This window comes from Rhinopithecus roxellana, chromosome 20 (genome assembly GCF_007565055.1).
Source record: "Rhinopithecus roxellana isolate Shanxi Qingling chromosome 20, ASM756505v1, whole genome shotgun sequence".
Lineage (NCBI taxonomy): Eukaryota > Metazoa > Chordata > Mammalia > Primates > Cercopithecidae > Rhinopithecus > Rhinopithecus roxellana.
Window position 1 is genome coordinate 47,596,968 of NC_044568.1, and position 17,497 is coordinate 47,614,464.

The 17,497-nt window shown below is 41.4% G+C and overlaps 1 protein-coding gene across 1 annotated transcript in view; it reads left to right on the forward strand.

Moving 5' to 3' along the window:
* Positions 1–1,193: 1,193 nt before the first annotated feature.
* LOC104682087 (cytochrome b-c1 complex subunit 2, mitochondrial) overlaps positions 1,194–17,497 on the forward strand; it is a 37,253-nt gene continuing 20,949 nt past the window's right edge. The window contains exons 1-8 of the mRNA XM_010388592.1: positions 1,194–1,989; positions 5,837–5,920; positions 6,019–6,168; positions 7,147–7,211; positions 10,720–10,776; positions 11,023–11,147; positions 13,649–13,746; positions 17,197–17,254. Coding sequence (XP_010386894.1) covers positions 1,957–1,989; positions 5,837–5,920; positions 6,019–6,168; positions 7,147–7,211; positions 10,720–10,776; positions 11,023–11,147; positions 13,649–13,746; positions 17,197–17,254 — 670 coding nt within the window. The 5' untranslated portion in view covers positions 1,194–1,956. The remainder of the gene's footprint in view (positions 1,990–5,836; positions 5,921–6,018; positions 6,169–7,146; positions 7,212–10,719; positions 10,777–11,022; positions 11,148–13,648; positions 13,747–17,196; positions 17,255–17,497) is intronic.

The window sequence follows — 17,497 nt, forward strand, 5'->3', positions numbered from 1 at the left end:
TGTGTACTTGAGCGCTGAGACTCGTGTGCTCCTCCTACCTGACCTGAACTGTTGAATGAAGTTACAATGACTGGACGCAGGGTCGCAGTTAACTTGCGAAATGGGATTTTGAAGTACTGGAAACAGCTTTGTATGCCATGTTAATGAACTTGAACTTTATCCTGAAAAACGTGGCTGTCGCAGGTGGCTTGATCACAGCACTGCTTCCCAAATTTCACTCAATGGATTTTTGCCGTATCTCCGTATCATCAAGTTACTTAAGTTTTTACACCAACTTTTATTATTTTATTAATGTACTTAAAGAGGAAATTCACTAGTAGCATTGCTTGTCTTAATCAAAATAAATATATTATTAAAATGGAACAGTGCTAAATAAGATGTACACATGGACATAGAGTGTGGAATGATAGACACTGGAGACTCCGAAAGGTGGAGGGGTGGGAGAGAGGTGAACGATGAGAACGTACTTAATGGGCACCATGTACATTATTCGGGTGATGGGTAAACTAAAAGCCCAGACTTCACCATTACTGCAATATATTCACATAACATAACTGTACTCGCGCCCCTTAAATTTATACAAATTTTTAAAAGAAAAAAAATGGAAGTGTTCATCTATGTACCAACTTAAAATCATCTCATGCACCACTAGTGTTAAGTCTACCACACGTGGGGAAACTGTATGGTATGAATTGGGTTGAAGGTGTCCCCAGCAGGCACAGAAATTGGGTTGGTGCCAGGTTCTTAATGCCCGGACCTTAAATCGTTAGACAGCCCGAGTCCGTTGTAGGCCTGGAGCAATTCAGACACAAGGCAAAAAGGACGTAAATTTGCCTATGCCTTGTAACGTCTACACCACCAGCCTTTCTGAAACTATTGTGCATACGAAATCATCTCAGGATCCTGTAAAAACACCGATTCGGATCCAATATGGGACCTGGAGTTCATACATTTCTAATCAACTCCCAAATGATATTGATGCTGATACTGTCGGTTTCCCAACCAAGCAACGTAGCAAGGTACGAAATTCTTAAGTCCCTAAAGGGCAGGGACCACGCCTCCCGCGTTAGCACAGTGCCTGGCCCAAGGCACTTTATGGGTTAACACTCGCCGAGGACCGGCGTGAACGCGCCCCCAGATCGTCACGTGACTGCCTTTCTCCAACGGCCGGTTTCGGCTCACATAACACACTTACTGTCCAAAACATTTCCATTTTTCTCACACAAAAACTATAGTTAAGGTTTTTATATTCTATGTAGCCCCAGCCTAGGACGTAAGTTCCACGAGACCAGAGACCTTGTGATGATTCCCCTAGGTTGCTGACCCTCCCGGTGTGTCCCGGGCCTGCTCTGGGGGACACAGCGGCGAATATGCTGAACAAGGCCCCTGTTTCACGGAGCTAAAGATCCAGTAAGGACTTCACCCAGCAAGAGGCAACTGCGCTGGGCTTCGATGCCCAGTACCTCTGCAGAAAGGCGGAATGGCAGGAGCCTCCTAAAGCCCCCAGTGTCCAGGGACGCGGAAACCCAAGGCCCCCAGCGCAGGTGTCAGTCCGAGGGGCGCCTGCGCAGTCCCAAGAGAGGCGCGTCCCATTGGACAATCCCGAGCGGAAGAGCCCAAGGTAGCGGGGGGAGTTGTGACGGGCCGCTGCAGACGTACTTAGAAAAGGGGTGCATACTGGATATTCAGGCCAGGAGAAGAACGCAAAAAGCAGTGACGTACATTATCTTCTGCATCTTTACTTGGGAAATTGTGTGTCTCCCTATTCTGAGTCTTGGAGGAATTGGACTGGTCCAACCTTCTGCAGGGAGCAGTAGAGCGCGGCAGTATAGAGAGTACCCTTCAGGAAGGGGACGTGGGAAAGAGCTGGCGGGGAACGCTGGGAAACTCCCGGCCTCCGCCACCATCTTGCTTTCCTTAATCCGGCAGGACCGTGTGTCAGAATAATCTTGAATCATGAAGCTACTAACCAGAGCCGGGTCCTTCTCGGTGAGCTCAGGTGGCGGGTTTGGGAAAGGTCTGGGGAGCAGTGTGTCGACAAGGTGATACGAGGCGGAGGTGTCTGGTCTGGGGTCTGGGCCTTGGGATTCGGTCTGCCCTTCAGCTGAACCCTACAGGCTAAGTGGGCTGCAGACTGGGTCAGGCTTTGGAGGCCCAGCTCATGCTGTGAGCAGAAGAGACCTAACACCGGGAAACCTGAAGAGAGGGGCAGGACGTGAGAGCGGAGTTGAAGCGACTCCCTGGAAAGACTTATGAAGGTCATTCCGGTACTCAAGTGCTGGAGAACGAGACCGCGAAACCCAGAGGGAGCGGGAGGACGGCACAGACTTGGCCCCCAACCTTCACTTTATCCACTGCAGCCTCTGCTCCTTGGTTTATCACGGAGCATCAGTTTCCCCAGCGAATAAAAGCAAAAGAAAGGAGCTCATGCAGATATAACACTTATCATAGTGTCTGGAACTTCATTCATTGTTAATTACTACGGTGTCTTAGTAGTCTAACGTTGCTTTTCTTGATCGTATGTTAGACGGTTCCTCCAAGACGTCTCTGTCCTCGGAAGCGCCTTACTTAAGTTTCCCCTTCAAGCCTTAATTAAACATAGCTGTTACTTGGGGAAAACTCACACATTAGGGTTATATCACGATGGGGCAGTGGTTATTAAGCGGGGTAAGGGGGGACACTTTTTAAAAAAATATATAGCGAGGGACAGTATGCCCCCAGGGAACCGGTGGCGATGTCTGGAGACATATTTAGTTGCAACAACTTGTAAAGAGGGTGGTATTGGCATCGAGAGGCCAGGGACGCTGCTAAACTTCCCCCTACAACAAAGAATTATCTAGCCCCAAGTGCCAGTAGTAGTACCTGTGTTGAGAAACCCTCCTAGATGGAGATGCAAAAGACCAGACCTGGGCATGGAATGTTCTTATGCTTTATGTTTACGTGAATGTGCTGTGGGCTGTATCAATTTAGGCTGTAATTGCATTAACCTTCCTGGTATACCTAGACACACCAGTGATTACTCTTTAAGGGAAGCATGGTTAGATTGGCAAAAGACCCCAAAATGTCCTTCTCCATTCTATTTTACAATAGAAAAAGCTCAGAGAAAACAGTTGGAGAGGCCCAAAGTAAACAAATTGCAATAAACGTGAAAGCAGTTATTTATGTTTCTAATTTTAGCATTTTATATAGGAGAATAAGCTTGATATACCTTGTTATTAGAACAAAATAATTTAGTAATTGCATGACAGTTACTAGGATAATTTGCTGATTTGAATGGGACGATTAAGAAGCACATTTACCGGTCGGGCGCGATGGCTCACACCTGTAATCCTAGCACTTTGAGAGGCGGAGGCAGGCGAATCACTTGAGATCAGGAGTTCGAAACCAGTCTGGCCAACTTGGTGAAACCCCATCTATACTAAAAATAAAAATAAAAAAAATTAGCCCAGCGTGGTGGCGGGAGCCTCTAATCCCAGCTACTCGGGAGGCTGAGGCAGGAGAATCTCTTGAACCCGGGAGGCAGAGGTTGCGGTGAGCAGAGATCGCGCCACTGCACTCTAGCCTAGGCGACAGAGGGAGACTCCATCTCAAAAAAAAAAAAATATATATATATATATATATCTCCAACAAAGTGTCACTATTTGGGCACATTTGGTTGGAAAACACAAAAAGTCTCACTTGGTAGCGGAACTATAGATTATTCATGTTTGAATTGCTATGCCCATATATCAAAGTTTAGTTTTTGGAAAATCATAGGCAAAAATTACAAAGAAGGTTAACTATACCATACTCAGCAAACTAAATTGATGATGATAAAGCAAAGCTAATTGTAATTCATAACTGAAAAGCAGTACTAAAGGCAAATGATAACCAGCAGCCAACCTAGTACAGCACTAGTGCTGGATGTACAACAAATAGCCTTCTGGACAGCACAGAGTGGAGTTCTTGCAGCCTGTGCCGGGATGTCTGGGAAACTCCAGCGAGGTGTTCATTGGGTCTTGGGAGCACCAGGTTTTATTGACTCATCATCTCCTCGGATAACCTCATGAACTTTAGTCATAATCAGAATGATTTTTATGGCATCGTATAACATTTGCCCAAGCAAACCGAATAAAATGAGTGAATTTTGGGTCCATTATCTAATATTTAATGGGACCCTTTTACCCTACCAGTAACTGCATTTTATATATTGAGAATCCGCGTGGATGAAGCCATTGTTAATCTAAGGATGACATACATTTCATAAATGTTTTATTTAGTCAAAAAAGGTAAGACGTTTGGTTGTGTGGTCTTAATGCAGCACATTAGAGTGAAGATACAATGAAAAATATTGAGGACTTGGAGGAAGCTCCCCTCCCCTCCCCTCGCCTCCCCTCGCCTCCCCTCGCCTCCCCTCGCCTCCCCTCGCCTCCCCTCGCCTCCCCTCGCCTCCCCTCGCCTCCCCTCGCCTCCCCTCGCCTCCCCTCCCGTTTTGCTCTTGTTGCCCAGGCTTGACTGCAATGGTGCAATCTTGGCTCACTACAACCTCCACCTCCTGGCTTCAAGTGATTCTCCCACCTCAGCCTCCCCAGTAGTTGGGATTACAGGCATGCGTCACCATGCCCTGCTAATTTTGTATTTTTAGTAGAGACCGGGTTTCTCCATGTTGATCAGACTAGTCTCGAACCCCCAACCTCAGGTGATCTGCCCACCTCAGCCTCCCAAAGTGCTGGGATTACAGGTGTGAGCCACCGTGCCCGGCTGCTTTGTCTTTTTAAAGGTTACTAAGACGAATAAGGAGATGAAACCATTTCAATTGGAAAATAGACTGAACGGGTGAGATTCATTGGGCAGATAAAAGAAGCAAGAAGCTGAAACCTATAAAAGGTTGTGGAAGCAGGCCGGGTGTGGTGACTCCCACCTGGAATCTTAGCACTTTGGGAGGCCGAGGTGGGTGGATTGCCTGAGATCAGGAGTTGGAGACCAGCCTGAGCTACATGGTGAAATGCCGTCTCTACTAAAATACAAAAAATTAGCCAGGCGTGGCAGCATGTGCCTGTAATCCCAGCTACTTGGGAGCTGAGACAGGAGAATCGCTTGAATCCGGGTGGACATTGCAATGATCCGAGATTGCTCCGTTGCACTCCAGCCTGGGACACAGAGCATGACTTGGTCTCAAAAAAAAAAGGTTGTGGATGGGGCGATCTGACACTTTTTCAAAAAATGCCAAAGCTTTAGAGCTACAAAGAATGATGAAACTTTTATAAGGTAACTGAAAGTTAAGAAAATACAGCGATTCTTTACATCATAAACAAATAAACATCAAGAACTCTATAAATCACTAATAAATAGAGGTTTAAGAATGGCTTGGGTAAACTGGTGGGTTAATAAGTTATGCAGCTAGGCGGGGTGCAGTGGCTCATGCCTGTAATCCCAACACTTTGGGAGGCCAAGGCGGGCGGCTCACTTAAGATCAGGAGTTCGAGACCAGCTTGGCCAACACAGTGAAACCCCATCTCTACTAAAAAATACAAAAACAAAAACTAGCTGGACATGGTGGCACGCACCTGTAGTTCCAGCTACTTGGGAGGCTGAGGCAGGAGAATGGCTTGAACCCAGGGGGTGGAGGTTGCAGTGAGCCAAGATTGCACTTCTGCACTCTAGCCTGAGCGACAGAGGGACATTCTGTCTCAAAAACAAAAAAAAATGTTATGCAGCTAAATCTTCCCATGGAGGTGGTTATTGCTCCTTTTACCCCTGAACACCCTCTGTTGCTTGGGTACCCTAAGGTACCATGCTTTTATATAAAGCACTGTTCTTGTAAGAAATATGTGTGACCTGTGTTTTTTGTGTTTAGAGATTTTATTCCCTCAAAGTTGCTCCCAAAGTTAAAGCCACAGCTGCGCCTGCAGGAGCACCGCCACAACCTCAGGACCTTGAGGTTAGTCCCACTAACTTGCTCGCTAGAACCCATACATGCCTTACTCTTTTTGGTAATATGAAGACATTCATTATATCTCTACTTTATTTTAAATACAGTTTACCAAGTTACCAAATGGCTTGGTGATTGCTTCTTTGGAAAACTATGCTCCTCTATCAAGAATTGGTTTGTTCATTAAAGCAGGCAGTAGATATGAGGACTCCAACAATTTAGGAACCACCCATTTGCTGCGACTTGCATCCAGTCTGGTAAGTATCTTCATTACCTCAAGTGTTTGGAAATGCTGTGGTATCTTGGTCCTGTGAAAAAGAAAAACTAAAATCAAAGGCTTTATATTTGCTTCCTTGACCTGCCATAACAAATTACCACAGACTGGGTAGCTTCACCCAAATAAATTTATCCTGTCACAGTTCTAGAGGCTAGAAGTCAAAGTCAAAGTATCTAAGCCAAGCCAAGATATCAGCGGGGCTGGGATCCCTCTAAAGGTTCTAGGAAGGCACAAATCCTCCCCTGCCTGTTCCTAGCTTCCAGCAGTTGCCCACAACCCTTCACATTCCTTGACCTGCAGCTGCATCACTGCAGTCTCTGCCTTTGTTGTCACATGGCCTTCCTTCTGTCTGTGTCCACATTTCCTCCTAATGAGGATACCATTTATATTAGATTTAGTGCCTACCATAATCCAATATGATGTCATCTTAAATACTTAAATCTGCAGAGACCTTATTACAAAGTAAAGTAACATGCAAACATTCTGGCTGGACATAAATTTAGGGGGGAACACTGTTTAACCCAGTGCAGACCCTTAATGTAAAATGAGAAACCACAACATATTTGCTGCAGAGAAGCACTAAATTAGTATCCATATGAATGTTGATATTAGAGCATAAGAAATCAGTAAACAAAATTTTAAAACGAAGTGCCATAAATTGAAAGAAAATTAACTTTTTTTTCCCATATGCAAGTCTCTTTCAGAATAGACTAATGAATCCAGTAAGCTTGTGTTTGACAGTGGAAATTTTATATGAATGTACTTAATATAAAAATCTATGCTTAAGCTTTTTGTTGAGCCTTGTTTTATAATTCTTAACTAAAAAGGATGCAGGAATTTAGTAAAATTCTTTTTAAATCTGCTCATAACAGTTAGACAACAGATTTTGACATAGTGTGATGTTTAGCAAACTTGGCATTGAAAAACTACAAAGATAATCATTCTTTTCTTTTTCAAGACTACAAAAGGAGCTTCATCTTTCAAGATAACCCGTGGAATTGAAGCAGTTGGTGGCAAATTAAGGTTTGTTAAATAAGTAATAGGAAATAGTGAAAATGCCAGAAAATATTCAATTGTAAGGGAACTTTTCTCTGTTAGCAAGGAGGTTGAGGATTTCTTAAGTAACACAAGAAGGAAAAGACTGATGAGTTTGAGTACATCAAAATGTAAAACATCTTTATGTCTTAAAGTAAAAATTTAAGTAACTGGGAGCAGATATCTGCAATATATAGGCATACCTCAGAGACATTGCAGGCTCTGTTCCAGATCACCACAAAATATCGCAGCAAAGCAAGCCATAGGAATTTTGTGGTTTCCCAGTGCATATAATAGTTATGTTTACACTATACTGTGGTCTACTAAGTGTACAATGACATTTTGTCTTGGAAAAAAGTACATAACCTTACTTTTAAAATATTTTATTGCTTTAAAAATGTTAACAGTTATCTGAATCTTCAGCAAGTCTTTTTGCTGGTGGAGGGTCTTTCCTCCACGTTAATGGCTGCTGACTGATCAAGGTGGTGGTTGCTGAAGGTGGTGGTGACTGACAGTTTCTTCAAATCAGACAACAATGAAGTTTGCTGCATTGATTGACTCTTTTTATGAAAGATTTCTCTATAGCATGAGATGCTGTTTTTAGCCATTTACCCACAGAACTTCTTTCAAAATTAAAGTCAGTTGTCTCAAACTTTACCACTTTTTTACAACCGAGATTATGTAATATTATTTGTTATCATTTCAACAATGTTCACAGCATCTTCAACCAGGAGTAGATTCCATCTCAAGAAACCACTTTCTTTTCTCATCCATAAGAAGCAATTCCTTATCTGTTCAAGTTTTATCATAAGATTGCAGCCCTTCAGTCACATCTTCAGGCTCCACTTCTAGTTCTCTTGCTCCTCCCAGCATGTTTGCAGTTTCTTCTCCCTCTGAAGTCTTGCCTCTCAGAGTCATCCATGAGGGTTGGAATTGGCTTCTTCCAAACTCATGTTAATGTTGATACTTTGACATCCTCCCATGAGTCACAAATGTTCTTAATGGTGTCTAGAATGGTGAATCCTTTGCAGAAAGTTTTTAATTTACTTTGCCCAGATCCATCAGCGTCTTCACTGTCTGTGGTAGCTATAGCCTTACAAAATGTATTTCTTAAATAATAAGAGATGAAAATAAAAATTACTCCTAGATCCATGGGATGCAGAAGGGATGTACTATTAGCAGCCATGAAAACAGTATCAGTCTCCTTCTACATCTGCATCAGAGCTCTTGAGTGACTAAATGCATTGTCAGTGAGCAGTAATATTTTGAAAGGAATCTTTTTTCTGAGCAATGGGCTTAAAATACTCCGTCAACCATGCTATAAACAGATATACTATCATCCAGGCTTTTTTGTTCCATTTACAGAGCACAGGCAGAGTAGATTTAGCATAATTCCTAAGGGCTGTAGGATTTTGAGAATGGTAAATGACCTCAACCTAAAGTCACCAGCCGCATTAGTCCCTAACAAGTGTCTGCCTGTCCTTTGAAGCTTTGAAGCCAGGCATTGACTTTAGCTATGAAAGTCCTGGATAGCATCTTTTTCCATTGTAAGGCTGTTTTGTCAACATTGAAAATCTGTGGTTTAGTGTAGTCACCTTCATGGATGATCTTATGTAGATTTTCTGGATAACTTTCTGCAGCTTCCATATCAGCATTTGCTGCTTCACTGTGTACTATTATATTAAGAAGATGGCTTCTTTCCTTAAAGCTCATGAACTAACCTCTACTAGCTTCAGACTTTTTTTCTGCACCTTCCCTCTCTCAGCCTTCATATAATTGAAGAGAGTTAGGGCATTGCTTTGGACTAGGCTTTGACTTAAGGTAATGCAGTTAGATCTATCCAGACCACTAAAACTCTCTATTATCAGCAATAAGGCTGTTTTACTTTCGTATCTTTCATGTGTTTGGTGGAGTAACACTTTTAGTTTTCTTCAAGAACTAAACTGGTGCAAGAGGCTTAGCTTTTCACCTGTCTCTGTTTTTAACATGCCTGCCTCACTTCCTCAGAAACTGAATCCTTTCTAGCTTCTGGTTTAAAGTGAGGAAGATGAGACTCTTCCTTTCTCTTGTATACTTAGAGGCCATTGTCGGGTTATTAATTGGCCTAGTTTCAATATTGTTGTGTCTCAGGAGTAGGAAGGCCCAAAGAGAAGAAGAGAGACTTGGGGAACAGCTGGTCAGTGGAACAATCAGGACAGAAACAGCATTTCCTTCTTTCTTATTTATTTATTTATTTTAAAGACAGGGTCTTACTCTGTTGCCCAAGCTAGAGTGCAGTGGTGCAGACATATCTTATTGCAGCCTTGAACTCCTGGGCCCAAGCTATTCTTTTCCCTCAGCTTTCCAAGTAGCTAGGACTACAGGCACATGCCACCATGCCCAGCTAATTTTTTATTTGTTGTACTGATGGCGGTCTATGTTGCCCAGACTGATGTTGAACTCCTGGCCTCAGGTGATCCTCTCACCTCAGCCTAGAGTGCTGGGATTACATAAGTGAGCCACCACACCCAGCTGGAGTGCAGTGGTGTGATCTTGGCTCACTGTAACCTCTGCCTCTTGGGTTCAAGCGATTCTCCTGCCTCATCCTCCCGAGTAGCTGGGATTACAGGTGTACGCCACCACACTTGGCTAATTTTTGTATTTTCAGTAGAGACCACGGTTTCCCCTTGTTGGCCAGGCTGGTCTCAAACTCCTGACCTCAAGTGATCTGCCCACCTCAGCCTCCCAAAGTGCTGGGATTACAGGTGTGAGCCACCGCGCCTAGCCCAAATTTATCATTTTCTTAAGTGTGCAGTTAAGTGGCATTTAGCAACCATCACCAACATTCATCTCCACAACTTTCCTATCTTCTCCCACCTGAGACTCTGACTCCTGTTAAACAATGGCTGCTCATTCTCCCCTCCCCTCAGCCTCTGGCAACTGCCGTTGTCTTTTCAGTCTCTACAAATTTGACTACTCCAAGTACCTCATAAGTAGAATCATACAATATTTGTCCCTTTGTGACTGGCTTATTATACTTAGCATAATGTCCTCAGGGTTCATCTGTGTTGTAACATGTGACCAGATTTCACTCATTTTAGGGTGGAATTATTTCCTGGTTTTTTTTTTTTTTTATTATTATACTTTAAGTTCTAGGGTACATGTGCATAACGTGCAGGTTTGTTACATATGTATACTTGTGCCGTGTTGGTGTGCTGCACCCATCAACTCATCAGCACCCATCAATTCGTCATTTATATCAAGTATAACTCCTGGTTTTTTAAAAAATTTCCTGGTTTTTTAAATAAATATTTTTTTAAACAAAATATTTCCTGGTTTTTAAAAAAATTTTAAATTTTAGTTGATGAGTATGTGGAGTTTTGTTGTATTGTCGTTCACACCTTTTATATTTCAGAAATTTTCTTTCCGAAGGAATTGGTTGATACAACAGAAGATTATAAGAAAAAGCTTACTATCCTGCTTCAGATGATTTACTGTAGTTTATTTTCTAATTCAGTGTGACCGCAACAAGGGAAACCATGGCTTACACTGTGGAATGCCTGCGTGGTGATGTGTAAGTACCTGTGTGTGTTTAGGACTTCTGCTTTGAAAGAAATGCTAAACTGCTCACTTCTGGTCTTTGTAATGCATCCTTATGGCCTCTGACTTCCATTTTGGATTATTATTCATAAACTGCTCATAAACACTGTGCTTACCACAAGGCCTAAAGTTTCACATTGAGAGCATTACAGCTATGTAGAATCTCAAATGTTAGTTTTACATTTTTGACTCGTAATTCTTATCTCGATGTCTTCTGTAGTGATATTCTAATGGAGTTCCTGCTCAATGTCACCACAGCACCAGAATTTCGTCGTTGGGAAGTAGCTGACCTTCAGCCTCAGCTAAAGATTGACAAAGCTGTGGCCTTTCGGAATCCACAGACTCGTAAGTACATTTCCAGATCACATTTGTTTCTAAGATACTCAGTTTTTTAGAATATCAATTTATAGAAGAAAAAAAATGCTGTCAAAATTTATTTTTTTATTTTTATGTATTTATTTTTTTGAGACAGAATCTCACTCTGTCACCCAGGCTGCAGTGCGGTGGCACAATTTTGGCTCACTGCAACCTCCGCCTCCTGGGTTCAAACAATTCTCCTGCTTTAGCCTCCCAAGCAGCTGGAATTATAGGTGTGCACCACTACACCTGACTACATTTTTGTATTTTTAGTAGAAACAGGATTTTGCCATGTCGGTCAGGCTGGAGTGCAGTCTTGAATTCCTGGCCTCAAGTGATCGACTCATCTCAGCTTCCCAAAGTGCTGGGGTTACGGGTGTGAGCCACCATGCCTGGCCAAATGTTTTACTACTTGAATTTGAAAATATATTTTTCAAAAATTTGTTATTTAGATATGTTATTCTTTTGTTTCTAAACATTTATAATCATTTTTCATGTTTGATGGTAAGTAAATTGTAGGATCCTAGAAGTTTTTCCTGTTTCCTTCCCAATGTTTTGTTTTTGTTTGTTTGTTTTTGAGACAAGGTGTTGCTTGTTGCCCAGACTGGAGTGCAGTGGCATGATCTCACTGCAGCCTGAACCTTCTGGACTCAGGTGATCCTCCTACCTCAGCCTCCTGAGTAGCTGGGACTACAGGCACACACCACCACACCCTGCTAATTTTTTTTTTTTTTTTTAATAGAGATGAGGTCTCACTATATTGCCCAGGCTGGTCTTGAACTCCTGGGCTGAAGTGATCCTCCCACCTCAGCTTCCCAAAGTGCTGGGTTTACAGGCGTGAGCCACTGTGCCTGACCCCCAATGATTTTTAAGAGTTGTTTCGCTTACACCAAATTCTGCACCAGTTTATTGCTGCTGCTATTATCGCTTACTGTTGTATTGCTATTATTGTTTAGCCATCTGCTCTTCATTGAATCTTTCCAAAGTAAGTAACTTAATTTTTTTAAGTAGGAATCTTTTTTGCTTTCATATTTTATGTTTATATAATGTCTGATTATATAATCTTGACAAGTACAACTGGTAATACAAGTCTATAAACAAGTGCTGCTGACTCCTAGGAGTCATTCAACTTCTGGTGGGAGCAGAAATGTGCGGGTAGAGCAGAAATAGGTCAACTCAGTGGCTCAGCATGGGACAGGCTCCCCTCCACATGCTGGCCTGGTGACTGATGTTATTTCATGGTGATGCTTGGTGTCATAGGGGAGCATGATCTTTGTTGCTCAGGATTTCTACTGAAGAAATAGATAGAATAGTACAATTTTAGAAAAGATGACCTATGTGTCCAGAGTGGCTTCTTCCCCACTGGCGGCAGTGAGACACCAGCCTGCATCTATTCTGTCTGAACAGTTACTGTGTGGTCTCCTGGCTGGTTTCTGCCTCCAGGTTTACATCTTGAGTCCATCTGACACACAGCCATTACAGCGACCTACTGACATGAAAGTAAGCCTTCTTATTAGCTGTGGGATAAAGTCTAAACAGCATATACGTATATGGCCTTGCATGATCTTACCAGCCCACTTCTCTTACTTCATGCTCTACCCTCTTCTCCTCCCAGCTGCAATTCCCATTTGAATCAAATTATTGTTATACTTTATGCCTTTGTTTTGTCTGCTTCCTACACCTAAATTGCTGTTCCCAAATGATTTCCCCTGGGAAACATCAGCTCATTCTGTAAGATGGATCCCACATGTTACTTGTATTAATTGTTTTCTAATTCCCACTGCCCTTCCCTTTTACCTCTGTTGCACTTTTGACACACTGCCGACATTGCACCCATAATACTTTATTTCACAGGTTTTCCTCTTAAAATTTGAGGGCAGGCCTTGTATGTTCCACATCTCTGTATTTCTAGCATCTAGCACAGTGCCTCGCATAGGGAAGTTGCCAGGTAGTGAGCAACTGAAGGAAACACTGCAGGCAAAAAGGCATTGAAGCAAGAAAGCAGGGAAAGCACCAAGCACCACGGAGGAATAAGTCCCAGTGGAAGCTCACATTGGTCCCCTGAAAGCTGCCTGACAACCTCCTTATTACCTAGAGAAGAAACCTAGAAGTAAGTAAAATTCAGATTAAATGACTTGTGCTAGGTCACATGGCAAGATGACAGCAAAACCATAACTAGATGGGGAGGTCCTGAAACCCAGGCCGATATACCTTCCCAGTGATACCAGCTAGGTTAAAGTTAGAAAAGTGGTTTAGGTAGACTCCAGTATATAGAAGCTGTTGCCATGTAATCTCTTTTTTTCCTTAGCACATTCTACTGACAGAAACTGGCAGTTACTAGAGGTTAAATAATAATAATTTTAAGTCCTCTTAACATATGAATGCCAGAAGATGACCAAATTTGTATAGACTTGTTGCTTTCTAGGTTTTAAAAACGTTGTCTTTACTGAAAGTGCATTTCCCTAAATGCTTCTTCACTTATCTCACAGATGTCATTGAAAATTTGCATGCAGCAGCTTACCGGAATGCCTTGGCTAATCCCTTGTACTGTCCTGACTATAGGATTGGAAAAGTGACATCAGAGGAGGTACCAATAAAACATATTTTGAAATGTGCTTGTTTTTCACATTAAATTGAACATCTACCATTTCAGGTTTGTTGGTTAATTTTTCTTTTTATCTTCTAACTTTAAGAAATTCAACGTGCTTGCTTTTTCATCCGCCTGCTTTTTAACTAAAATTTTATCTGAGCAATTCTTGTATATCCTTTAAGAAATGTTTTCATAAAAAAAAAAAAAAAGAAATGTTTTCATGACTAAAGGGACATGATCATTAAAAAGTAAAATCAAGCAAAATGAAGGAAAAGAAAACATCTCACATACCTAAAGGCACTCAATGTTAATACCTGGTATATTTTCTTCTAAACCCTTTTCTGTGTGTATGTATCTTTTTTGTTTGTTTGTTTTAAATATGGGGTCTCGCTGTGTTGCCTAGGCTGGTCTTGAACTCTTAGGCTCAAGCAGTCCTCCTGCCTCTGCCTCTCAAAGTGCTGGGATTACAGGCATGAGCCATTGCACCCAGCCTGTGTATCTTTTTTAAACAGTATTTAAATGTTTAAGTAGCATAATAGGGGCTGGGCCCAGTGGTTCACCCCTGTAATCACAGCACTTTGGGAGGCCGAGGCAGAAGGATCACTTGAGGCCAGGATTTCAAGAGCAGCCTGGGCAACATAGCAAGACCCTGTCTCTAAAAAAAAAAAAAAAAGTGTGTGTATACGTACATATATATAAAATAGGTCCTTTGACTAAAACTCTTTAGTCTCTCTGAATTCGTAAATAAGACTTGAGCCCACTTCCGGCTGGGCGCGGTGGCTCAAGCCTGTAATCCCAGCACTTTGGGAGGCCGAGACGGGCGGATCACAAGGTCAGGAGATCAAGACCATCCTGGCTAACACTGTGAAACCCCGTCTCTACTAAAAAATACAAAAAAACTAGCCGGGCGAGGTGGCGGGCGCCTGTAGTCCCAGCTACTCGGGAGGCTGAGGCAAGAGAATGGCGTGAACCCGGGAGGCGGAGCTTGCAGTGAGCTGAGATCCGGCCACTGCACTCCAGCCCCGGCGACAGAGTGAGACTCCGTCTCAAAAAAAAAAAAAAAAAAAAAAAAGACTTGAGCCCACTTCCTTAGTTCCCGTTCCATCCTCGCTCACTCATTCATGTTCTTTGGCACACCAGCCTCCCTTTGCTGGCTATTGGGGTTTGTCACATGCCGCAACCATATGTGCATCTTAGAACTTAGTTTCCAAAACATGAAACATTGAATGCTAAATCTACAAGTATAGGTATGTGCATATAATCTTCATTTCCTATTCCTACCACCCAGACCCAAAAACAAATTTTATCCAAAGACATTAAGAGAAAAATTTGGAATTATCAACACCTTCAAAGTATATCTGACTCAAAAATTTAAGGTTTTTATTCTCGTTTCGTTCCTAGTTAGCTGTTACAGAAAACTAAACTGTATCCCTTCTCTTTTTGACTTATCAATTAATAATTTGATGCCTTCCGTTCATATGGCACTTTTATTTAGAAATTTTAACTTATATCATCCAACTTGAACAGACAGCAGTTTTTCATAAGATTGGACTCTAATGTTTTGAAATTTTTTAGAAATCAAATTCACCCTCATGAAGATGTGTCATTAAGATAGCTAAAAGAGTAGACATAGCAAAGGTTTATCCACAAGAATAGCTATTGTAATACTGTTTTATAATTGTGAAAAATTAGAAACAAGTTAATATCCAGCATTAGGAAACTAGTTAAATAACTTATAGAATGGAACAGTATGCAACCATTCAAAAATATTAGTTGATATGTAAAACTTACAGCATATTGTCACATAAAGGCAATTGACGAAATAGGACATCCCAGAAGGTCCCATTTTTTTTTAACAAAAGGTATGTATGTATGCATTTAGACAAATACCAAGGTGTTAACTGTGATAACTTGGTTATCTCAAAGTTAATAGTATTTTTTAAATGTGTACCTAGGCTAAAGGAAACTCTAAAGAAATTGGCGCTAGAATCCTTTGAGCAATGGCAGCATCAATAGAAAAACATCAATAGAAAAAGAGTATGACTTTCTAAGGTGACTCTATAGATATAGACACCATTCATTGTAGGGCATGGATTATGATAAATTGATTAAAAGCTCAGTTTCATTACTTTAGCCCAGTGATTCTCAAACGTTATCACTTTCCTTCCTGAGGAGCCTTTTAAGCCATTTTTTTCTAAACCTCTTACTTTTAATACTACAGATACAGATACAGTTTATGTACTGTATATTTGTACTTTATACATAAAAGTAGTGAGTTTTTTTTTCTTAGTTACTCCAAACCAATTTTCACCCATCTGGAAGGGATAGCATTTCTGTTTAAAGTACAAGTTTTAGCCCTACTTTTGTATATTAAGCCTGAGGTGATAGTATAAACCAGTGATTACCAAGTCTCGCCAATCTTCAGATCCCCTAAGTGTTTGATTGGATGGATGGGTTGTTCGTTGGTTTTGAATAAGAATTCTAGGATTCCACATTTAATATTTTGTATCAGTCTGTAGGGTAAGTCCCAAGAATGGGGGACAATGACCGTTTTTGTTTTTCAAGCTCTCTGAGTAATTCTGTGATCATACAGTTTGGACACCCTGGTATAGACAATGACTTCATGGTCAGAAAAGCTTTGTAGAGATTGGCTTCAAAGATGGACGAGAAGGGTGTTGTGGTAAAACTCTGTTAGCCCTGTTATAGAATGTTAATAGTGCTCCATTACTACCTATATAAACACAAAAGAAACCTGATACACTACGTAAGCTACATTATAATAAAAATTATAGTCCATTTTTTCAAGTTTAGGCCAGTGTATGCTCTAATTTCTTTTTATTCCTTTTTTTTTTTTTTTTTTTTTTGAGACAAGAGTCTTGCTCTGTCACCCAGGCTGGAATGCAGTGGCACGATCTCAGCTCACTGCAACCTCTGCCTCCTGGGTTCAAACAATTCTCGTACCTCAGACCACCCAAGAAGCTGGGATTACAGGCATACACCACCACGCCTGGCTCATTTTTGCGTTTTTAGTAGAGTCAGGATTTCAGAGTGTTGCCCGGGCTGGTCTCAAATTCGTGGCCTCAAACAATCTGCCAGCCTTGGCCTCCCAGAGTGCTGGGAGGCACCCAGCCTCTTTATTCCTTTTATAAATAACAGCTTTATTGAGATGTAATTCACCATTCTATACAACCTATTTAAAGTGTACGCAATTCAGTGATTTTCATTATATTCACAGAGTTGTGCAACCATGACCACAATTAGGTTCTAGTTCTTTTAAGCAATGGTTTTTATAATAAAATCCCAGGGTAATTAACCTCAGTACCATGTAGTTTATTACAGCAGCTATTTATATAAGGCTAAGGATTTTCTTCCAAACTGTACTTTTATGTTTTTACAGCTTTTTGTATTTATGCTAATATAACCTAATAGTGTTTTTAACTTCCCCAGTTACATTACTTCGTTCAGAACCATTTCACAAGTGCAAGAATGGCTTTGATTGGACTTGGTAAGTTGAGTATTGCCTGCCTATCAGTTTGCTTCCTTAAGAGCAATTCCTTAAACTAATTACGTGAACATAGGATTGAACAAAATTTGAAAACTTCAGCCTTCTATTTATGTCAGACAGGCAATATATCATAGGATTTTAATTGCTAGTCATTTGTTTTGGAAAGCAGAATCCACCATTTAAATTTGTAAACCTCTGGCTTTAAATTCTTTACAGTATTTGTAAAACCTGTGACAAAGGTGA